The following is a 24,878-nucleotide window of genomic DNA, read 5'->3' as shown; positions in this document are numbered from 1 at the left end:
TGTGAGCCAGGCACTCATACCAGACAGCACATAACAAATTGAATTCCACAACTCCTTTTAAAAATCTTTACTTAAAATATGCAATATATACAAAATATATAGTGATGTGTCTTTCCTTTCCATTCTTATGCCCCAGCCCTGCAGTTTTTGTCCCATGTAATTAGTTTACACACAAATGATAGCTATTAGACACCTGTTCTGCCCCTTGCTTTTCTCACTTAATATATCTTGCAGCTTATTCCAAATTAGTGCTCAAAGAGCATGCTTTTTCTTGATTATAGCTACATGCTATTCTACTATCTGGAGTTAATGATTCCTTTAACTAGTCCCCTGTAGATGGCCATTTAGGCTTGTTTTCCGATTCCACGTCCCTAATATTTAGGGCTATAGTGGGGAGAACACAGTACTTTCTACAAGAAAACTCAAGAGGATGCAAAACTGTAGGTGTGAACTGAACCTGGCTTATGTAATAAGGTATTTTCAAAATTTTTCTGAATTAGTTGGCAATATTTAAAAGTCAGGAGATTCACCTTAAAATCCAAATTTCTAGCTCTTCTCGAAAAAACATTAATATCTGGCCATACAAGCCTGCAAGGGGAAAGGGGAGGTGTGCCCTCTGCATCTTGCCACAGACCCCACTGCTTTGTGTTGTCTCACCTGCTCTGTCCACTCTACCCAGTTGTCAACTGCCCAGGTCTTTCTGTACATATCTGAGTTTGTGTTTCTTGACAGAAATCCTGTCACCAAGGCAAGAGCCAGCTCCACTTCACAGTGGTATCCTAAAACAGTGTGTGGCTAACTGGGGTGTTAGAGCTCAATTAAGGATTGAATGAGGGAAAGACTGGGAAAACCTGCTATTCATTCATCAGGAAATATTTTTGAGCCTTCAATGAATAGGCAAGACCATCTTGCCCTCACAGCACATGCACATAAGGCAGAGAACTCTGAGCAGTGCGGGCCAGGCCCTGCTCTCAGAGGCAGGGGAGGGCATCCTTAGACATGTGCAGAGATTTAGCATCCCCACCCACCCACCTTGTACGGTACTCTATAAGGCCTTCCTGACTAAACAGCAGCCAGAGGGGGCTGATAAGCAGCACTTCCTCTCAGCTCAGTCCTGGGAGCAAGTAAGAGAAAAAGGGTAAAAGGGAAGCAGTAGGAGAGAAATGTGTTATGTCTGCCCATAGGTGGCTGTGGAGAACTGCAAAGCACCAAGATGTCTGCCCTTCATTCAGAAACCACCTTGAGCCTTCCTGCTTTATTCCAATTCTTTTCTCACACTGCTTGAAAATATGTCTCTCCCTTTGTGAGAGGAATGCTGGAATCAAGCTCTTGCTCTTCCCCCTGCCTTCCTGGGGTCCATCTGGACAACAGGCAATTGTTGAGAAGTGCCTGCTGCAGTCATTTGCACACCCCCACAAGCCTGCCGCAACCCACCCACTGGCAACTGCCAGAGCTGGTCAATGGATCTTGTGTCCACCCAGCCCTGAAGGTCAGGCCCAGTAGACACTGGCAGGCTGAGGGGCCCCTCCTGCCTTCACAGAGCAGCCACGTGTCACAGACAGAGCGCTTCTTACAGCAGCCATGATCAGACTCCAGAAGACTGTCTCCCTGACAGGGCAGATCCTGTCCTTTAATGCTACAAAGCTGGAGGATCTGGTCTTCCACGATCCTGGGGGTAGGGGGGCTGGGAGTGGGGGCGATGTTGGTCTGAGGCCCGCCTCCATATCAGTTCTTGAGCCTCATCCTTTCAAAATGACCTTGAGTGCTTTAAGCTCATCCTGGCTGAGAGGGTTCAATTCAAAACCCTTCAGCTCTGGTTTGCCTAGGGAGAGAAAACAATCCATCATCAGGTCAGGCCTTCTGTTACCCAGCTTACTGCTGGCTCTGGAGTCAGGCCCAGGAAAGGGCTTACACTGCATTAATGCTGCCAAACCCTTGGCCCTGAGGTCTGACAGGGATAGGCCTCAAATTCTGCAAAGCACTGGATTACATATGACAATATCCACTCTAAGAACCTGCAAAGTCATGACTCTATTGTCCAGAAACTTCCAGATTTTTTGCCAGACCTGTGACCAATGTGGAATATTGGGGCTTACTCAGAAATTCAGCACCAACTTTGACCACCTGACTCAGGCTTCTGAGTTCCCTCAGTCAGAGCTACTCTGGACTGCACATTGCATCTGTTCCCCACCATACCCTGGAAAAGAAGCTGTGGCAGGAATAAGACCCCACAAACCTCCTTGCCCATTCCCATTTCTGGGTGACTAGAGACAACCACTGCCCACTGCCCCCACCTTCAGTGCCACTCACATCTGCCCAGAACACTGCCCAGCTCTGAGACCTCCCGCCCCTGCCCTTCAAAGTCCTGCTGATAGTTCTCCCCCGAGGCTGATACCTTGGGCCTCAAAAAGGCGGTTGACCTTCACTTTAAGTTGTTTCCTGAGTTTTTCGATTTCTTTATCCAGATTATCTTGATCTGAAAAAAGAAGGAAGAAAAGCAGAGGATGAAGTTATACCACAGATAGACTAACCCAAGGGCATCAGGGATGCCAGCCTCTCCCAGCAACCCTGACAGCTAGGGCTCTGAGCATTTGGGAAGCAAAAGGAGCCCCCAGAGATCAAATGAGGGCCTAAGGGCTAGAGAAGGGATGTGACCTGCCCAAGACTACTCAGTGAACTCCGGACAGGCTGAGCACACCAATCTCATGACCCCCAGTTCACTGATCTTTTTTTTATTATGCAAAGTACCATGAGGTATCACTGAATGAGGAAGACAACATCAGGATTTCAGAGTATTCTCCACAGTGATATGTAACAACAAAGTTAAATACCTGCAGACCTGGCCCAACCTAAGAAATGGTTAGGAAATGGTGGCTTAGGTGTTTCACAAACCCATTTAGGTGACCGGTTTTTAGAAAAGGATGACTATGACAACACGTAACCTACACAATCAAGGGCAAGCCCAATGCTCAAGCTTAACCAATAAACCATGGTGAAAAAGTTATCCTGAGTATCATGGACTGTGCTTGAAGACAAATCATATTACCAGAGGGAGGCCTGACGATAGCCATCACAGCTTCATGATACAACGGACTCAGTACCCAACCACCCCACCTGCTTTGTTTCACCTGCTCACGAGTGACATCTGACCAGCCTCCCTTCCCCACAGACATACATTCTTTCTGATGGGGAAAATCCCCCACGAGCCAAGGTTTCCACCTGGGAGTGTGTCTATTTTTCACTGCAAATGAGTGATCCCACCTCTCATGAGGTTATCCATCTTCCATCAATCCCAGCAACTCTAATGGTGCCCCAGAAGCCCTCTGGGTAAGGCGAAAAGACTGCCTCTGTGGGCCACCAGAGCAGAGAACAGATCCTGACCAGGAGCAAGCAGCCTCCAGTCTACCACTTAAGTGCAAAGGCAACTCTTAATTTTAGAACCATGATGTATTTTTCAACAGAACAGTTGGGAGCATCTCATTTCTTCTGTTAGAATTTTTATTTCAAGTGGCATGGATAAATCCTGTCTTCAGAGTCTGAGCCAACCTTGCTGGTCCTCTTGGTCATATTTTCAAGGGTAGGGAGGAGAAAATATGCCTAATTTGCCCTTTTGCCAGTCAAGGACTCATGTGCAGTCCAACTTAGGCCTTTATGATGCTTCTTCAAAGAGCTTCAGAGATAATGGTGGTGGAAGTTTGAGTATGTTGAATTCCCAGGCTGTGGCAGACCCTAGCAATTCTCTCCCTAAACTTCCATTTTCAACCCAATCTCTACTGCAGAGGGTATGAAAACTAAAAATTCACTTTCCCAGGCTCCCTTGCAACTCTGGGTGGTCAAAGACTTATACTGGTCAATGTGATGATGGCAGAGGTCTTTGGGAAGGATGCCTTTCTAGAGAGCAAGGTCACATGTGGAGAGAGCCGTCTGCCTTTCCTCACCTGGCACAAAGACATGAGGCCTGTAATAACAGAATAGCCATGAGTATTACAGAATAGCCATGAGAATATGTTAAAGTGACTCCATGGGGCACTATATCCACACCAGACTGTCCCAACTCTGGACAACTTCTTTTTTTAAATTTTTTATTATTTTTTTGTATTTTATTTTTTAACATTTTTTAAATTGTGAAATATATAAAAAAAAAGCAATAAATTTCAATGTACATTTTAATAAGTAGTTATGGAACAGATTTCACAGTTTGATATGGGTTACTGTTCCACAATTTTAGGTTTTTCATTCTAGCACCTCCAAGATACTGGAGACCAGCAGAAATGTCAATATATTGATTCAGCAGTCATACTCACTTGTTAAATCCTATCTTCTCTGTTATACTCCTCTTTAAATAACATATATACCCAAAAGCAATACATTTCAAAGTACATCACAACAAATAGTTGTAGAACAGATTTCACCATTTGGTATGAGTTACAGTTCCACAATATTAGGTTTTTATTTCTAGCTGCCCAAAGGTACTGGAAGCTAGAAGAAATATTAGTAAAATGATTCAGCACTCATTTATTAAACCCAACTTTCTCTGTATAACTCCACCATCACCTTTGATTGTTCTCACACTCTGTAGGAGTATTTGGGTGATGCTCATTCTAACTTCTTTTTTTTTTATAACTTTTTAAATTGTATAGAATAACATATATACAAAGCAAAGAAATAAAAAAGCAATAGTTTCCAAAGCACTCTTCAAAAAGTGGTTATAGGATAGATCCCAGAGTTTGTCATGGGCTACCATACCATCCTTTCGTATTTTTCCTTTTAGCTGCTCCAGAATATAGGAGGCTAGAGGGCTTAAATCTTTTTTATCATCACAATCAACTTTGTTCCTTCTTTTTTTTTTGTGAACAATAACATATATACAAAAAAAGCTATAAATTTCAAAGCACAGCACCATAATTAGTTGTAGAACATATTTCAGAGTTTGACATGGGTTACAATTTCATGATTTTACTTCTAGCTGCTCTAATATACTGGTGACTAAAACAGATATCAATTTAATGATTCAGCATTTATATTCATTTGTTAAGTCCTATCTTCTGTGTATAATTCCACTATTACCTTTGATCTTTCTATACCTCTTTAGGGTTGTTTGGCAATTCTAAATTTTCGATATTGGAAGGGTCTATGACTAATATGGGGTAGGGAGATGGAACTATCTGATGGTCTGCAGAGGCTGGGCTAGGTTTCAGGACTTATCTGGACCAGGGATCCATCTGGTCTGGACAACTTCTTATATAAGAAAAATAGAACCCTGTTTTCTTAAGCCTCAATTTGTTGACTTTTCTGTTGTTTGTTATCAATTCATTACTCACTGGTATCCGAGTACTATGCTAGGCACATATACTGTTGTCTCAACCTCACAACTGCTACGGAGGTATATCCGACTTTTAGAGATGAACAAACAACTCACAGTGGCAAAATAGGGGTTAAAACCCATATCAGGACCCCATCACTATCAAGATGGTAGAAGGAGATGCTTTAGGGCTCTGTCCCACCAAAAAAGCTTTGAACAAGAACCAGCAAGAATGGCAGAAACATCTTTCTCAAAGTTCCAGAAAACAGATAAAGGACTGTAGTAATAGGGCAGGCACTGAATCATGAAAAAAGTTTACCTAAAAGTGGTAGGATCATGTGGCACTCTGGCTGGCTCTGCCCCCACCCCTCTCCAGCACAGAGCTGGCCCTCACTTCCAACAAGCAGCCATGGTCCCAGTCCCAGAGGAAGCAGAGTGACCTTGTGAACATACTGGGAGTATGTATGTCCTGCCCAATTTCTCTGATGGTGGCGTAAGGGGCTGAAACAGGACACTAATCACACAGTCACTGTCTAGAATGTGCCTTTCATGTAGAAGACAGCACACCGAGCTCTCCTACATGACACTCTGGGAGAGCAGTCAAGTGGCTGGCTGCCTGGTAAAGGGACTGCTGGCTGTAAGACATATGGTGCAGCGCCTAGGACCATAAGAAGACTGTTTCTAGGTAAAAGGGGACATTTGTATTCACGTAAAGGGGGAAGTCCTAGGGCCACACACACATGCCTAAGACAAGACAAGATGCATAAAGAGAAAGGACTAGGACAGCCCCTACACTTTGGCCTCAAGGTATTCTCTAATAAATCAACTGTCAAATGCCAAAGATAAAGAGAAAATTCTGAAAGCTGCAGAAGAGAAACAACATGTCATCTACAAGGGAGCCTCAGTAAGATTAAATGTTAATTGCTCACTGGAAACCACGGGGGCAAGATGGCAGTGGGATGATATATTTAAAGTGTTGAAAACAAAAACTGCCAACCAAGAATTCTGTACCCGGCAAAACTCTCTGAAATGAGGGAGATTAAGACATTCCCAGGTAAACAAAAGCTGAGGGAGCTCGTCACTACTAGGCTAGTCCTACAAGAGATGCTAAAGAACGTACCTATTACTAACTATGGACTACAATCAACAGTAATATTTTAATACTCTTTCATCAACAGCAGCAAATGTACCACACCAACACTAAGAAACAATAATAATTGGGGATAAGAGTGTGGGAGGATTAGGGTTTTTGGGGTTTTTTTAGTTTCTTTTCTGGAGTAATGATAATGTTCTAAGTTTGATCATGGGGCTATATGCACAACCATGTGATGATTCTGTGAACCAACGACTGTATTTTGGATGGTTTTTATGCTATGTGAATATATCTCAATAAAATTGTATAAAAAAAGGGAATGCTGAAGAGTTCTGCAGGTTGAAAGGAAAGGACAACAGGCAAAAGCTGAAGCTGCAGGAAGAAATAGGGACCTCTGGTAAGGGTAAGGGCATGGGTAAATATAAACTTCTGTATTTCTGCTATGTAACTCCACTTTCTATTTCCTACACAATCTAAGAGGCAAATGCATAAAATGTAATGATAGACAGGCTCATAATACATAAACATGCAATCTGTGCAAAACTACATAAGGATGGGGGAATGGAGAGGTATAGGAACATAGTTGTGTAAACCACTGAAGTTGTTATCTAATCAAATGAGAGTGTCAGAGATTTAGGATGTTAAACAAAGAAAATACTGGAGATTATGCAAGCTAACAGAGACAGAAATTAGTGTACAGTTACAAGGGGCAGGGGGAAAGGGGAGTTAATGTATAATTAATGTAGGGTATCTATTTGGGGAGATGGAAAGTTTTAGTAATAGAAAGTGATGAGGGTATTGCAACATTATAAATATGAGTAATCCCACTGAATGGTATGCTTGGGAGTGGCTGAGATGGGAAACTTTATGTAATATATATGTTCATACACACACACAAAAGGATCAACTAAAGAGACAATGGCAATTAAATCCAATATGTGATCCCAGATGGGAGCCAACAGAGAGGGGAGGAGGCTCAAAAAGACAGTATTGGAACAAATGAAAGACATGAAAAAAAGACTGTAAGCTTTATAACAATGTTACATTTACTGAATTTGTTAACTGCATTTGAGGTGGTTGCATAAGTGAATATTCTTGTTCTTTGGAAATGTATATGAAGTACTAAGTATTCAAGGAGCATGATATATACTATCTACACTTGAGTGTTCAGAAAATGGATTGGTAGACAAATTGACAAAATGATATGGCAAATCTGACAAAATGTTAGGGAGATCTGGGAATCTAAGAGGGTGGTGGTATGATGTACTCTGTATGGGGTTTATGTTAATTTTGTAATTTTCCTGTAAGTTTGAAAGTTTTTCAAAATGAAAAGTTTAAAAAGTTTTTTAAAAAGGCAACCTATATCAGGCTGAACCTGTAACACAGCTGCCTCCCATTAAGCTGCCCAGAGCCTGACTCTTCAATTCTGGGCTACAACCAAGACTGACAGGAGGGCAGCTATGTTCCTGACCCATCCCCAGGACATCTTACCTTTCTCAATCATTTCTTTCGTCTGAGGGTGAGACATCTTGATAAACATACTCCCGAAGCAAACCATCACATCTTCTGAAATGGCAAATGGTCATTTCTTCAACAAGTATTTTTTGAGCACCTACTACCTGCCATGTTTTTTACATGCTAAAAACAGGAGAACCTGACAACATTCTTGTCCTCAAATAGCTTATGTCATAGTGAAGGAAAAAGAAAAGGCTCTTATAAGTGCTGTAGAAAAAAATGAAGCGGGGTAAGAGGTATAGGAAATGCCAGAGTAGAGAAGGGACTTGATACTTATACTGTGTGGTCTGAGAAGGCCTCACTGATTATGTGATATCTGGCCAGAGACCCAAAGGAAGTGAGGGTGTGAGCCCTGCACACATACGGGGGAAGAGTGAACCTGCAAAGGGAACAGGAACAGCAGGGAGTCTAGTATGGTTGGAGTCAATGAGTGAGGGGGAGTGTAGAGATGATGTTAGATCTTGGGGGCTGGACTATGTGAGGCCTTGCAGGACTCTAGACTTTACTTTTATGAGGCACAACTAGAAGGTTTTATACTTTCTGCTGCACTTTAAACAAAACTCAAACTTCTTCCCTTGGCCCCAACACCCTTCGTTACAGCTGGCCTCCGCCCATCTGTCTAGTCTCTCATCTCATGTCCCTTTCCCCTTGCTTATTCTACCACAGCCACTCTAACCCAATCTCTTTAACCCTCAATCCCTTGCGGATTTTCTCAACATCTAACCCATGTCCAATTCCTTTCTTTACTTTCTCACAATTGTCTATTGTGTATTTTATGTGGTTTTACTCACGTGTTAGTGCACAAAGGCAGGAACCACATCATTTTAATACGTTCCCAGCACTTCTGGGAGTGTCTGCCATCACTGAGTCAGGAGCCAACAGCTTGTCACTAAGAAAAGCAGCTGAAATCCCGAGCTCCAGTCTGTGTCAGACCCTGTAACATTTTCTCCCCTATCCTCACGGCCTGTATTAATTCCCCATAAAGCTGAAGAATCATATGTCTGTGGCCTCCTGCCTGGTCTCTATCATGGATAAGGCAAGGACCTTACAAGGAAAACCGAACTGACCTCCAGGACCACAATGAGGAAACTGCAACTTACCAGAGACGCTAAGATCCTTCTGCAGGGCCCTCAGGGCTTCGCGGTTCTGATTCCTTTTAGTATCCAGGTCCACAATCTAAAAAGCAGGGGCAAGGGGCTACTTAGCCACCTCTTGTTCCAACCCTGTCACGTCCCAACAGACCAGGGGCTAGAGAGATGGTAAGACGTCATTCCTTGGTTTCTTTCAACAACCTGTGTGATACTGATGTGTGAACATGTTTCTTCTCCCACTCAGCTTCCCGGTTCTTAAAGACAATACTGTAAGCACATATCTTCCCCTGAGAAGTTGCTGGGAAATGTCTGCTGACTAAATGGATAATTTGTACCATCCACTGGAACATCAGCTCTCAAACTGTATGTCAGAATCACTAGGGGAACATGTTTAAAATGCTCATGCACAAACCTGTCTCCTAGACACTAGGATGAAGCAGGTCCAAGAATCTACTTTTGAACAAGCTCTAATAGCTGACTCTGACCTAACATGCAAAAATCCAACAATGCCAGACTTGGACAACAGGGGTGGAGGCACTGAGACGGTAACAGCATAAGAGCTGCTACAGAAGCGAGGAGGCAGTACAGAAGGCTGCTTGTGACCACTGGCTCTGGAGCCAGAATACCTGGATTTGAATCCTGCTGTTCCCTACCAGTGCTGTTTCCTTCTCTGAAAAACGGAGATGTGAAAGTACCAACCTCACAGGTTACTGAACCAGGAACTAAATGAGTTAGTTAGTACAGTGCCTGATATATAGTAGGCCCTTAATAAACTTTAACTTCTGCTATTATCATCCACATGGTGATACAGTATTTAATTTATCAGGCTCTTCCCCAAGTCTTCCTCTTCTCAGTAAATAATGGCCAACCATCCAATCATTCTAAAGGGAGATGAGAGAGACTCATGTCATTTTGGCCCTGCCTCCCATTCACTCACCTCTATATGTAAACACCATCCTGTCCTACTGAGTCCATCTCCAATTTATATTTCCCACCCTTTCACTTCTCTCCATCACCAGCACTCTGGTCCAAACCCACCTCTGCCTGGACCATAGCAATGGTCCCTCGCTTCTTCCTGCCTCCACCTTTGCCCCTCTATATTCCATATATTCTATATTCACTGCAGCCAGAGGGCTCCTTTTAAAACCTAAATCCAGTTGCGACCTACCCCCACCGCTTACGAACTCCCTAAGCAGGTCCACAGGGCCCTTTGTCAGAAGGCCACTCAAGCCTCTCTTCTGTTCCTCGTCTCTCCTTAAGGCCTTGACTGGTGTGGGGCACCCTAGATCACCAGTCCAGGTCAACTCACAGCGAACCCGTGGTAGAGCTAGATGCCGGCCCCACACGGCTCTGTATACGGCGCTCGCCGCCAGGCCCCAATTATCTCCCCCAGGTCCCAACGCCACGGACGGGCCTCCCACCTGCCGCTTGTCCGCCATCACTTCCTCGGCGAGCTCCTCCACCTCGACCAGGTACTGCAACACCCGCTCCGCCTCCGGTGACAGCACGGCGCCCGCCATCTCCAGGTCCGCAGCAACGCAGCTGTGAACTCCTTCTGGCTCCGTTCGGAATGTGCGGCCTAAGGATCCCTCAGACAGGCCTTCCAGCGCGCAGGCGCAATGAAAGGAGGGTCGCCGGTGCGCAGGCTCCTGCGCAGGCTCGCTTCTGCGCACGCGCGTCAGCGCGTAGGCCCGCTTGCTAGTGCGGGGCGGGGCATCACGTGGGGGCGGGGCTGGAGCTCGCCTCGTAGGCTCCTTGAGTGCCTTTCGCAGCTGGGTGTTGACCCCGTTTCTCTCTTTTCAGATATTTCTTAAGTGCGTCCTTTAGTGGCAGATACTGGTATTCTGGGTGAGCAGTGAACAAAACGAAGCCCTTTCCCTCATGGAACTTCATCCTCCTTGGAAACGCCGCCGACAAAAATTATATGCTACGGCAGGCAATGATAAGGGCTTCAGAGAAACGTGAATCATTCTTCTCCTGTTTGAGCAACACCAAGGAACCCCGAGTGGCATTGTGGCTTTTTTGTGTGTGTGATCATTCCATTCTACATATATAATCAGTAATTAACAATATCATCACATAGTTGCATATTCATCATCATGATCATTTCTTAGAACATTTGCATCAATTCAGAAAAAGAAATAAAAAGACAACAGAAAAATAAAAACAAAAAAAATTATACATACCATACCCCTTACCCCTCCCTTTCATTGATCACTAGCATTTCAAACCAAATTTATTTTAACATTTGTTCCCCTTATTATTTATTTTTATTCCATATGTTCTACTCATCTGTCGACAAGGTAGATATCAGACACAAGGTTTTCACAATCACACAGTCACATTGGGAAAGCTATATCATTATACAATCATCATCAAGAAACATGGCTACTGGAACACAGCTCTACATTTTCAGGTGGTTCCCGCCAGCCTCTCCATTTCCTCTTGGATAACAAGGTGATATCTACTTAATGCAGAAGAACAACCTCCAGGATAACTTCTCTGTTCTGTTTGGAATCTCTCAGCCATTGACACTTTGTCTCATTTCATTCTTCCCCCTTTTGGTGGAGAGGGTTTTACCAATCCCTCGATGCTGGGTCTCAGCTCATTCTAGGGTTTTTCTCAATCCCTTGATGCTGAGTCTCAGCTCATTCCAGGATTTCTGTCTCACGTTGCCAGGAAGGTCCACACCCCTGGGAGTCATGTCCCATGTAGACAGGGGGAGGGTGGTGAGTTTGCTTGTTGTGTTGGCTGGAGAGAGAGGCCACATCTGAGCAACAAAAGAGGTTCTCTTGGGGGTGACTCTTAAGCCTAATTTTAAGTAGGCTTGACCTATCCTTTGTGGGGTTAAGTTTCATATGAACAAACCCCAAGACTGGGGGCTCAGCTGATAGCTTTGGTTGTCCACACTGCTTGTGAGAATATCAAGAATTCAACTTGAGGAGATTGAATTTTCCCCTGTTCTCACCATTCCCCAAAGGGGACTTTGCAAATACTTTCCCGCTCACTGATCAAATCACTCTGGGATTCATCAGGGCATCACTATAGACAAACCAACAAAATCTCATGTCCTACCCAAGGTTCCATGTACTTATGTTGTTCAACCAAGCTATCTACATAAGTTATATTAGGAAATGCACTAGTCAAAATATAAATTTTGTACCAAATAAACATTTTTTGCTTTAGTCTCACACATAAGTTGAAATTTTAAAATATTAATTACCATCTATTTTCAGCACACTGCAGTAATGACATTCCTTTGTTCTTCCTCATGCAAAAACATTTTTTAGTATTTGTACATTTAGTCACTATCATTATACACTCTAGGCATTCCTAGATTATACCATCTCAATCTTTATCATCTATCTTTCTTTGTGATTTCATTTATGCTCCCAGCCCTCCTCTCTCTATCATTCTCACATACAGCTTCATTCAGTGTTTTAACATAATTGTATTACAGTTAGGTAGTATTGTGCTGTCCATTTCTGAGTTTTTACATTCAGTCCTGTTGCACAATCTGTATCCCTTCAGCTCCAATTACCCAATATCTTACCCTATTTCTATCTCCTGATGGTCTCTGTTACCAATTAAATTCTCCAAGTTTATTCATCATGTCAGATCATATCAGTGAGACCATACAGTATTTGTCCTTTTGTTTCTGGCTAATCACACTCAGCATTATGTCCTTAAGGTGCATCCATGTTGTTACATACTTCATAACTTTATTCTGTCTTACAGCTGCATAATATTCCATCGTATGTATATACCACAGTTTGTTTAGCCACCTGTCTGTTGATGGACATTTTGGCTGTTTCCATCTCTTGGTAATTGTTAATAATGCTGCTATAAACATTGGTGTGTAAATGTCTGTTTGTGTCCTTGGCCTCGTGTCCTTTGAGTAGAGACAGCATATAGATGGGTCCTGTTTTTTAATCCGTTCTGCCAGTCTATGTCTTTTGATTGGGGAGTTTAATCCATTAACATTTAGTGTTATTACTGCACAGGTAGTACTTTCTTCTACTATTTTGCCTTCTGGATTTATATGTCCTATCTAATCTTCCTTCTTTTTACCTTTACTCATAGTCTTTCTTACCACACTCTTCTCCACACCTCTCTCTTCTGTCTTCGTATCTGTCTCTAGTGCTCCCTTTAGTATTTCTTGCAGAGCTGGTCTCTTGGTCACAAATTCTCTCAGTGACTTTTTGTCTGAGAATGTTTTAATTTCTCCCTCATTTTTGAAGGACAATTTTTCTGAATATAGAATTCTTGGTTGGCAGTTTTTCTCTTTTAATAATTAAAATATATCATCCCACTGTCTTCTCACCTCCATGGTTTCTGTTGAGAGATCTGTGCATAGTCTTATTGGGCTTCCCTTGTATGTGATGGATTGCTTTTCTCTTGCTGCTTTCAAGATTCTCTCTTTCTCTTTGACCTCTGACATTCTGATTTGTAAGTGTCTTGGAGTACATCTATTTGGATCTATTCTCTTTGGGGTACGCTGCACTTCTTGGATCTGTAATTTTAAGTCTTTCATAAGAGTTGGGAAATTTTCAGTGATAATTTCCTCCATTAGTTTTTCTCCTCCTTTTCCCTTCTTTTCTCCTTCTGGGATACCCACAACACGTATATTTGTGTGCTTCATATTGCCCTTCAATTCCCTGAGTCCCTGCTCATATTTTTCCATTTTTTACCTATATTTACTTTTTCTTGTCGGATTTCAGATGTTCCATCCTCCAGTTCACTAATCCTATGTTCTGCCTCTTGAAATCTACCATTGTAGGTTTCCATTGTTTTTTTTCCATCTCTTCTACTGTGCCTTTCATTCCCATAAGCTCTGTGATTTGTTTTTTCAGACTTTTGATTTCTTCTTTTTGTTCATTCCTTGCCTTCTTTATATCCTCCCTCAATTCATTGATTTGGTTTTTGATGAGGTTTTCCATGTCTGTTCGTATATTCTGAATTAATTGTGTCAGCTCCTGTATGTCCTTTGAATTGTTGGTTTGTTCCTTTGACTGGGCCATATCTTCAATTTTCCTAGTGTGATTTGTTATTTTTTGCTGGCATCTAAGCATTTAATTACCTTAATTAGTTTATTCTGGAGATTGCTTTCACTTCTTTTACCTAGGGTTTTCTTGCTGGATGAATTTGTTGTCTCTCTGTTCTTTGACATTCAATTCAGCTTTTTCTGGACCTCTAGCTTAGGTTTTGTTTAAAAGAGGAGAATTTTTCAGTTCTTGTTTTCTTGTTTCTTGCCCTGCTTGTATGGTGCCTCCCCCCCTACCCCAGGAGGGTTTTTGTAGGTATTATAGACCCCAAGTGGATTTTCCCAGACCAAACTGGCCTCCTATCAGGAGGAAAGAGTCACCTGCATCGGTTTTCCCTGAGGATGAGACCCAGCAGGTTGAAAGACTTTTCTGTGAAGTCTCTGGGCTCTGTTTTTCTTATCCTGCCCAGTATGTGATGCTTGTCTGCCTGCAGGTCCCACCACCATTAGATGATGCAGTACCTTTAACTTTGGCTGGGGACGTGGTGGAGACAGAGGAGAGGTTGGAGTCTGGTTTTAATGGCTTCAAATTACCAAGCCCTGGTGTCTGAATTCCTTGAGGGAGGGATTCCACCTGAGTTGGGCTTCACCCCTCCCCTGGGGAAGGCACAGGCTCCAGACAAGCCCCCAAAAGAGCTCACTTCTGCCTATGGCTGGGGCAGTTGCAGCCTGAGAAGTCCTGCTGCTATATCCAAAGGCAGTCAAGCTTTTGTAGATACACAGCCACAAAAACCTCTGTTTCCTTTTTTTTTTTTCTTTTTCGGTCAGCCCTGCCCCCTTGGCACCAGGGCAAAAATGAGCGACCTCTGCTTTGACCAGGTTCACCTGAGCTGTGGGCCTATTATTAGTAGTCAGAATTTATTAATTAATGCCACAATTCGTGTTTGGTTGGGCTCAGCCCCTGCTGCTGGTAAAGTCTCTTTCCTTTTCCCTCTGGGAAGCAGCCTGTGAGGGAGGGGTGCCGGCCACCACGGCTTGGGGAACTCACGGTTCTGGGGGGGCTCGCAGCCGGTCCAGCTGGTCCAGACTGGGGTATGCTGTGTGTCTGGTCACTGATGTGGCCCCAGGAGCTGTTCTGCACTGTTTCTAGTTATTTAGTAGTTGTTCTGGAGGACGAACTAAAACGCGCACATTGCTAAGCCGCCATCTTGGCCCGGAACTCCTGTGGCTTATTTTTTTAACCTCTGATATCTTCAGTTTCCAATTTACAAAATGGGGGTGAATAAAAAAATCCCCTGTCATCCATCCACAAGATGGGAAGAAGGCAGAAATCATTTTCTATTCGGTTTGGCCAGTGTTCCTTGAGCCCTTGAGTTGGGCCTAAAGCCCACGCAGCAGACCTGGACCCACGGGAGCTGGAAAACTATGTGCAGCCAGACACGAAGTACCAGCTCGGGAAAGAAGTGTTTTTGTGTGCCAGAAAGGAAATCAGTAAGGGCTGTGGGATCTGGGAGAACGTGCCAGAGGAGGCAGGCTGATGGAAAGTGCTGCCCATCAGAGCCAGAGGTTCCCTAGAGGTCTTCCTGTCCAACCCCCTCATTGCACAGCTGAAAACACTGAGGCAAAGACAGAGGTGAGGACATCGGAAAGTCAACAGCAATCCTGATACTGCAGCTCTGAGCTTCTGCCTCCCTAATTCCAGCTTTTTATTCTCCCCTTTTGGCCCCGTTCTCATTCCTTGCCTTACCTTGAACCTGCAGTGACCTTTGTATGGATGGGATTATTGGTGCCCTATTTTATGGCTGCCAGAAGAAAGGTGGTGCCTTGTCACACACCACGTCCACAATTCGTTGGGTCTGGAATCACTCTGGCTCCCTATTACAGCAGTCTCTGCCCCCCTGGAAAAAACCCTCCCCCAAACTGTGGCCACAGAAGTCTCAGCAGTGTCTCTCTCCTCTCTCTGCCGGGCCTTCAACCACCAGAGGCAGAGCTTATTTTCCCTGCAGCCGCCTGGCATGGGAAGGGAGGGAGATCATTAAGGATTCCTCATTGAGGGTGAATTTGTAACCAAACCTAGGATGTTTTGTGTAAACACCTTCTGGTTCAGAAACACAGACAGAGGCCCTGCAAAGGAAGGGGGACATTTGCCAAAGGAGAGACAGGGCTCAACAGGCATCTCTGGAGGCTGGGAAACAGGACTGGGCCTCTTTCATCTTGGGTCTCCAGTGATGGCCAGATTAGGTTGACCCAGACCCCTGCCAAATGGCCTTAAAGGAGGGAATGAGGGAGGTTCCCATGCTGGCTGCTTCTTTGCTGTGACTGGCCCTTAGAGGGCACCCCTGGGCCTTTGAAGGATTAGGGAGGGGATCATATCTAAGACATTGAGACAGACAGCACTGAGAGGACTCTTGCAGATCACTTATATTTCTGAACCATTTATTTCAAAAGTGTTTTTGATTGCCTAGACCCTAAGATGGAAATTCGGCCATGAACATAACCAGACATTGTCCCTATCCTCAAAAAGTTTCCAGTCCGGTGTAGGGACAGACTAAACATATAAACAAGTAAATATATCTTAAGTCAGGTGAGTTTAAGTATTGTGGAGAAAAATAAAGCAGGGCGAGGTGGATAGGAAGTGATGGAGGGGCATCACTTTGAAATAAGGTGGTCACAGAGGGCTTCTCTGAGAAGGTGACATTTGAGCAAAGATGTGGAGAATGTAAGGAGGTGAGCCATGGGGATATTGGAGGAAAGAGTGTTCCAGTGGAGGGAATAGCAAATGCAAAGGTCCTAAGGTGAGTCTTTGTTTGGCAAGTTGAAAGAATAGCAAGGAAGTCAATATAGGTGGAACAGAATGAGCAGTGGGGAGAGGAGTCAGAGATGAGGTTAGAGAGAGGAAGGTGGCATTGAACATACCCATAGGTAGAATAGGCTGGAGGACCCTGGAGGTCACCTGGAGACAATACCTGTGGCTTCCTGTTTCTCTCTGCGCAAACATGCAGGCTACGTGGGTAACGCCATGGGAGTTAATGACCACAGGAGTGACCCTCAACCACGAAGAGAGGGGTTAGTGATGCACTCACCAGCTTTCTTGCCTATCTCTGGGAGACCCAATAGGAAGCTGCTGCAACGATCCAGGAAAGAGAGGACGGTCACAGGATTAGATAAGCAATGCTCCCATCCTCAGGGCTTTTGCCCAGGCTTCTTATCAGCCTGGATTAACTTTCCCCCAGGCCTTTGCAGGTGCATCACTACCACACACCTCCCACTTCTCAACTTGGTGTCATTCCCTCCCAAGGGTTGAAACCCCTCTGGGCTCCTACAGCTTTCTGGTTTTCCTCTATCTCCACACTTACACATCATCTCTTTTTCCTTTATCTCCCTACCCGGCTGTGAGCTCTGCAAGGGAGGAACCCTGTCTGTCTGTTTACTGCTGTGTTTTCAGAACCTATAATAGTGCCTGGCTGTAGTAGGTACTTGGTGAATGTTAATGAAATGAATGAGTGGATTCACCATGAGACAGAACTTTCTGAAATCCAAAGTATCCAAAGATGAACAGAGCCAACTCAAGGGAAATTAGCTCCCCACCATGGGAGGCCTGTACGTCAAGGCTGGACTGCCACGTCATTGCAGAGGGATTCGAGCTCTGGGGAGGCTGATCCTAAAGTCTTTTCTAAACAGGAAGTGACTACTTGGTGGCACTGGAGCATAATTCCCATCCCTAGCCACCCCAAACCTGGGCTGAAAGGGATGTGGCTGCCGGGGCCCTTGGGTTTGGGGACTGGTTCCCACTCACCCCCCTTGGATTCCTTCTGACCATTTCTGTGGCCCTGTTTTGGTATGTCTCATTGACCAGCCTGCATCTCTTCCACCTCTCTTTAGGGAGGACTGCCTTTAGACTACTGGAGCCTTTTGGTGGTGGTGGTGGAGTGGGTGCTTTTCAGAAGTATGAAAGCCCATCTCCCTTTCCAGGCTGAGGTGGGGGCAAGATGTGTGTCTATAGGTCTGAGGCATAACTTTCACTCCAGAGTTCCCTTTTCCAACCAGGCTGAAGCTTGCCCCTCGCCTGAGCTTGCGGCCCTGCTCAACTTCCTCCCCTTCCTTGTTCTGTCTCCTCCTGATAAGACCCCCTCCAAGGCTCACTTAGAAAAATGTCAGACTCCTCAAAAAGCTGTGTATGACCTGAACTGCCCCTCCCTGGAACCTCTTGGAGGGTCTCCCCTCTCTCCCATCTCCTCACCTTGCTGTTCCCTGACAGCCAGGGGTGGCTCTGCCAGAGCTTTTGCGCTGACTACTCCTTCTCCTGCGCTTTCCCGTGATAGCTACATGGCTCTGCTCAGATGTCACCTTCTCGATGAGCCCACTCTGACTGCCCTATTTCCAACACAACCTCCACCTTTTCCTACACTCCTGATCCCCTCCCACTGCTCTATTTTTTTTCCCTTTTTTTTGCATAGCATTTGTCACCTTCCAATATACGATGCAATATACTCACATATTATGTTTATTGTTAAACTCCCTCTGCTAGAAAGGAAGCTCCAGATGGCTGGAATCTTTGTTTCCTTTGTTCACTGATGTCTCCTAAATACCTAGATCAGTGCCTGGCCCTCTGTGGACATTCAGTAGACATTTTTGAATGAATGAATAAGTGAAGAGTGGCGTCAGGATTCTAACCAAAGCAGAATCTTTCTAAGGCCAGGATCTTAACCCTTTTGCTACAGTGAGTGAGAGGTGGGGGTAGCGGCAGATAAGGCTGGGTCTTGTCCACTAAGATAAGGGAGTTGGATTTTGTCCCCACATCAGTTGAGAAGCTATTGAGGGGTTTCGAGCAAGCACGAAACATGATTTGATTCACCTTGTGAAAGCTGCTGGCTGTACTGGTAGAATGGGAGTGGGGTGGGGAGCAGGTGAGGTTGATGATGGAGGCTTGGAGAGATGATGGGCTGCAGCTGCACAGAGTTTGATAGCAGTAAGAGAAACCAGCTCAATGTCCAGATTCTCCGGGCAGCCTGGGTGGCAGCTCCATCAGCTCTGGCCTGAGAGTGGTCCAGGCCGGGCTTCCCAGCTGCGGACAACATGCCCCTGTCTAGCAGATGAGCTCTTTGCTCGCCTGGGTGGTCCCCCGCTCCTCCCTCTGCTTCCTTTGTGCCCTTGTGGGCTTGTCAGGTGGAGGGGAGGCCTCCACTCCCTCTCTTCCCCTGACCCAGAGAATAATCCCTTACATTCATGCGATTCTCCTTATGGCCCTTACTTCATCCTCCCACATCCTTGGGTAAGGCAGAAATCTGATTCCCCTTTGGCAGATGGAGGACATTGAATCCCGGAAAGGGGATGGAACCTCCCTAGGTCACGCCGCCACATGGGGACGCCAGGCAACAGATGGCCCGATGGCTTGGCTTGAAAAATCGTAAGTGACCCCAGAGTGAATGCAATCCCAGGACATTCCAGGCTTCCCTGAGCTCATCTCTAATACCACCCTTAATACTAAATTCATTCATTTAAAATTCCATGAATAGATTCTTACCAAAAATGAAGACATTACAGATAAAACTAAAGCTCCTTTTTGAGAGCCCGCTTCCCTATCTCACTTCCTCCCAGAGTCCTAATTTGAGTGTGTCCTTAAAACTATGATATGGATTTAGAGATTTAGCTGCAAACCCAGAGGACTATTGTGTGTGCCCCAGGATAGGAAGGGGGTTGGAAGTCATAGCCTGCAAATGCATTGTTCTCTCTTGCCCAATTTTCTCTTGGGCATCTCTGGTTTATGTATTTAGACTTCTCTTCTATTTTCTAACAGTTGCAAAATTTTCCATAGTGTATAAGCACTATAATTCATCTATCTATTTTCTAAATTAATTTTTAAATTTTTTATGCACTAAAGTACAAAGTTGGATTAATCCTATTGAGGCAAATTAGATAGAGAACAAGGGAAGGGGAAGTCACCCTAAGACCTATAATAAGAAGCTCCTTTTGGTGTCCATAAACCTACCCTTCACACACCTAGCCCTCACTCAGGTCGTCCAAAAAGAATGATAAAAAATACAGCTCATCATGAGACTCAGCATCAAGGGATTGAGAAAACCTTCTCGACCAAAAGGGGGAAGAGTGAAATGAGACAAAGTGTCAATGGCTGAGAGATTCCAAACAGAGTCGAGAGGTTATCCTGGAGGTTATTCTTACGCATTAAGTAGATATCACCTTGTTGTTCAAGATGTAGTGGAGAGGCGGGAGGGAACTGCCTGAAAATGTAGAGCTGTGTTCCAGTAGCCATGTTTCTTGATGATGATTGAATAATGGTATAGCTTTCACAGTGTGACTGTGTGATTGTGAAAACCTTGTGTCTGATGCTCCTTTTATCTACCTTGTCAACAGATGAGTAGAACATATAGAATAAAAATAAATAATAGGGGGAACAAATGTTAAAATAAATTTAGTTTGAAATACTAATGGTCAATGAAAGTGAGGGGTAAGGGGTATGGTATGTATAATCTTTTTTTTCTGTTCTCATTTTATTTCTTTTTCTGTTGTCTTTTTATTTATTTTTTATTTCTTTTTCTGATTTGATGCAAATGTCCTAAAAATGATGAATATGCAACTAAGTGATGATATTGTGAATTACTGATTATATATGTAGAACAGAATGATCACATGTTAATATTTTAGTTCATTTGTTGTTAATTTTTTAAATAAATAAATAAATACAGCTCATCAATCTCTTATTAGTATGACCAGAGGGGAAAAGGCCCCTCCAAGTCCTTATAATGCAAGGATCCCGACCTCAGAGGGCTTCTCCTTCATTGGAGAATGCCTGCGCCCACCCACTTCTATGCAGAGTTTTAGACTGTACATGCGGACTAGCCCTCAGGTTCTTTCCTGCGGCTGAGTCAAGAACCCTCACGGTGCCAGCCTTTGGCTGATGCCTCGATTTCTCCAAAAACTCCCCCGGCTGTCTGACGTCACTACCTGTCGGTTCCTAGCATGGTCATGATTTAGTCTCTGCAAGATCCCACTCTTTTCAATATTATTTTCTCCTTTTCTGCCAACCCCACTTAATTCTGACCTCGTTGGAACGTTCTCTACTGTGTTTGCTATATGTCCCTAAAAATGTGGGATTTCCTACAAAATGCAAAATGTTGTTTTATAAATATTTAGGTATTTTCACTGATGTAAACACACAACACACAAGCAGAAAAGTTCCAGATCATAAGTGTACGGCTCATGAACACTCAAAAACTGAATAAACTCACAACCTGCGCTCTGATCAGGGATAAGAACATGGGCAGCCTCCACCCGCACCCCGCTCAAGCCCTGCCCAGCCACTGCTCCAAGAGTAACCGCCATCCTGACATATAACACCATAGATTAGTTTTGCCCATTTTTTAACTTAATGCACGCAATGTTTTGTTCATTAGATTCATCTGAATTGTGGTGGTGTATAGTTGTAGATTGTTTACTTTCAATACACAATAATATTCCATTTTCTGACTACAACACAATCCATCCTACCACTGATGGACAGGTGTATGGTTTCCAGTTTGGGAATATCACAAATAATGTCACATGAACATTCATGTATGTGTTTTTGGATGCACATATATATATATGCATTTCTACTGTGTGTATACCTAGGAATTGAATTGCTGGGTATGTCCAATTTTAGTAGATATTGGCAAACTGTTTTTTTGTTGTTGTTGTTTGTTTATTGTTGCTTACTTTTAATTAGAGAAGCAGTAGGATTACATAAGAGTTACATAAAAAATACAACATTCCCATATTCCCTCCTCTTGTTGACATTTTTCATTGGTGTGTTGCCTTTGTAATTGATGAAGAATGTTAAAATTCTGTTAACCATGGTCTATAGTTTACATTAAGTGTATTTTACCATGCACTAAACTATTATTAACACCTTGTAATAGTGATGTACATTTGTTATAATTCATGAGAGAACATTCCATTTGTACTGTTAATCACAGCATCATCCACGACAAGGTTCACTGTGTTATACAGCCCCTTGTTTAACTTTCTTTGTTGTATCATACATGACCTAAAACTTCTCATTTCAATCACAGTCACAAACATAATTTAGCGCTGTGAATTTCACTCACAATAACATGCTACCATCATCACCATCCATTTCCAAACATTTACAATCAACCTAAATAGAAATTCTGTACAAATTCAGCATGAGCTCCCCACTCTCTACCTCCATTCTATCTCCTGGTAACTTATGTTCTAGATTCTAACTCTATTAGTTTACTTATTACAATTAATTGGTTCATGCCAATGAGCTCATACAATATTTGTTGTGTCTGACTTATTTCACTCAGCATTGTGTCCTCAAGATTCATCTATGTTGTCACATGCATTGGAACTTCATTTCTCCCTACAGCTGCATAATATTCCATCATATGTGTGTACATTTTATTTATCCATTCATCAGTTGATGGACACTTGGGTTGCTTCCATCTCATGGCAATTGTGAAAAATGCCACTATGAACATTGGTATGCAAATGTCTATTCGAGTCTCTGCTTTCAGTTTTTCTGGGTATATAACTTGTAACGGGATTGCCAGATCATATGGCAATTCTATACTTAACTTTCTGAGGAACTGCCAAACTGTTTTCCATAGCAGCTGTACCATTTTACATCCACACTAGCAGTGAATGAATATTCCTATTTCTCCACATCCTCTTTAGCCCTTGTGGTTGTTTTTCTTCTTTAATAGTGGCCATTCTAGTAGGTGTGAAGCAGTATCTCATTGTGGTTTTGATTTGCATTTCCCTAATAACTAGTGATGTTGAGCATCTTTCCATGTGCTCTTTAATCATTTGTATTTCCTCTGAAAAAAATGTCTGTTCAAGTCTTTTGCCCATTTTTTGTTAATTGGGTTGTCTTTTTATTGTTAAATTGAAGGATTTCCTTTATATTCCGAATACTAAACCCTTATCAGATACGTGGTTCCAAATATTTTCTCCTAATGAGTAGGTTACTGTGCTGGTTTGAAAGGATGTATGTACCCTAGAAAAGCCATGTCTTAATCAAAATCCCATTTCGTAGAGATGGAATAATCCCTGTTCAATGCTGTACGTAATTAGATCATCTCCCTGGAGATGTAACCTAATCAAGAGTGGTTGTTAAACTGGATTAGGGGAGATGTGTCTCCACCCACTTGGGTGGGTCTTGATTAGTTTCTGAAGTCCTATAATAGAGGTAACATTTTGGAGAATGAGAGATTCAGAGAGAGCAGAGAATGCTGCAGCACCATGAAGCAGAGAGTCCATGAGCCGGTGACCTTTGGAGATGAAGAAGGAAAACGCCTCCTGGGGAGCTTCATGAAACAGGAAACAAGGAGAGAAAGCTAGCAGATGATGCCGTGTTCGCCATGTGCCCTTCCAGCTGAGAGAGAAGCCCTGACTGTTCACCATGTGCCTCCTCACTTGAGAGAGAAACCCTGAACTTCATCAGCCTTCTTGAACCAAGGTACCTTTCCCTGGATGGATGCCTTTGATTGGACATTTCTGAGCAACAAAAGAGTTTCTCTGGAAGTAACTCTTAAGCATAACTATAGGTAGGCCTAGCTTCCTCATTACAGAAATAAGTTTCATGAGAGCAAGTCTCAAGATCAAGGGTTTAGCCTATTAACTTGGGAGCCCCTAATGTTTGAGAGAGTATCAGGGGTTTCCCTGGTGGTAAAGTTTAATAGTTTCATATTTTTTCTCTAGTCCATCAAGGGACTTTGCCAATACATTTTAATTATCTTCCCAACATACTCTGGAATATTTCTGGGTATTACATTAAGCTATACAGAATGGCAAGACCTCATCCCCAATTCTAGGCTTCATGTGATTAGGTTGTTTAACTGAACTGGCCAGACAGGTTAAGTTAGATTGTATACTACAGAAAATTTAGGTTTCAGACAAAATAAACCTCTCTTCCTTTGGTATCATACATTATGTCAAGTTCTAAAATACAGAAAATATCTTCCTTTACCCTCTATTCGAATTTACCTTAGTCCTAACCAGATTGGTTTTGTTCTAATCTCTAATTAAAGCCTGATCTCTGTTTCAGCTTCTTTAACAGTTGCTGTAGTTGCACAATATTCCATTATATGTATGCATCACAGTTTGCCCTTCTGCTTCTCAGTCAATGTACCCTTCAGACACCTCCATCCATTGGGTATCAAGAATAATGTTACCATAAACATCAGGGTGCAAATGTCTATTCGAGTCCCTGCTTTCAGTTCTTTCTAGTAGAGTTCCAGTAACGGGATTGCCTACTCATATGGAAACCCTATACTTAGCTTCCTGTGGATCCAGTACATTACCCTCTGGAGGGGCTGCTCCATTCTGCTACCCTACCAACACTGAACAACTATATCGCTCTCTCCACATTTTCCATAGCACTTGACTCTTTCTGTTTATTTGTTTTTGAATCTCCAGATTTTGTTGAGATACATTCATATAGCATACATTCTATACAAAATAAACAATAAATGCTTTATAGTATCCTCACTTAGTTGTACAATCATCATTACCCTCAATTTTGGACTATTTTCATTGCTCCAAAGAGAAAAATAACAGATAGACACACCCACACCAAACAGAAAATCCCAAACTTCCCTTAACTCTTATCCCCCTTCCCAATTAATTACCCCTAGTATTGTTGTGGTACTAGTGACATATTCCTAGACCATTCCTAGCATTTGATAAGTAGATTTTTCCATATACCCATTTATTATTAACTCTTTATACAAGTGTCATACCTTTGAAGTAGTTCATGCAAGAACTTATTTATATTTGCAGTGCTAATTGGTAAGGTACATAACTCTAAACAATCCCTTTCAATCATATTCACCTTCAGTATGGCACTATTACTTAGAAATCCACTAATGA

The 24,878-nt window shown here is 43.2% G+C and overlaps 2 protein-coding genes across 2 annotated transcripts in view; one reads left to right on the top strand and one right to left on the bottom strand.

Annotated features, from left to right (window-relative positions):
• The window catches only part of TTLL9 (tubulin tyrosine ligase like 9), a 72,269-nt gene extending 68,290 nt beyond the window's left edge, over positions 1-3,979 (top strand). The window contains exon 16 of the mRNA XM_077111834.1: positions 2,466-3,979. The gene's annotated coding sequence lies outside the window, so the exon portion shown is untranslated. The remainder of the gene's footprint in view (positions 1-2,465) is intronic.
• Positions 1,599-10,648, bottom strand: PDRG1 (p53 and DNA damage regulated 1). The gene is made up of 5 exons (XM_077111867.1): positions 10,423-10,648; positions 9,011-9,086; positions 7,887-7,961; positions 2,396-2,476; positions 1,599-1,822 (listed from the first exon to the last, which is right to left on the bottom strand). Exons 1-5 carry the CDS (start codon positions 10,519-10,521, stop codon positions 1,740-1,742), a joined length of 414 nt encoding a protein of 137 aa, XP_076967982.1. The 5' UTR covers positions 10,522-10,648; the 3' UTR covers positions 1,599-1,739.
• Positions 10,649-24,878: the final 14,230 nt, after the last annotated feature.

This window comes from Tamandua tetradactyla, chromosome 1 (genome assembly GCF_023851605.1).
Source record: "Tamandua tetradactyla isolate mTamTet1 chromosome 1, mTamTet1.pri, whole genome shotgun sequence".
Taxonomy (NCBI): Eukaryota; Metazoa; Chordata; class Mammalia; order Pilosa; family Myrmecophagidae; genus Tamandua; species Tamandua tetradactyla.
Note: the sequence above shows the minus strand (reverse complement) of the source record. Positions and strands in the feature narration are given on the sequence as shown.

Coding starts and splice junctions, on each gene's coding strand:
- PDRG1 (XM_077111867.1), bottom strand. CDS start 10,521: ATGGCGGGCGCCGTGCTGTCACCGGAGGCGGAGCGGGTGTTGCAGTAC. Junction 2,477..7,886: donor GAAAGAAATGATTGAGAAAG/GTAAGATGTCCT, acceptor TTCTTTTTTCAG/ATCAAGATAATCTGGATAAA. Junction 1,823..2,395: donor CCGCCTTTTTGAGGCCCAAG/GTATCAGCCTCG, acceptor TTCTCTCCCTAG/GCAAACCAGAGCTGAAGGGT.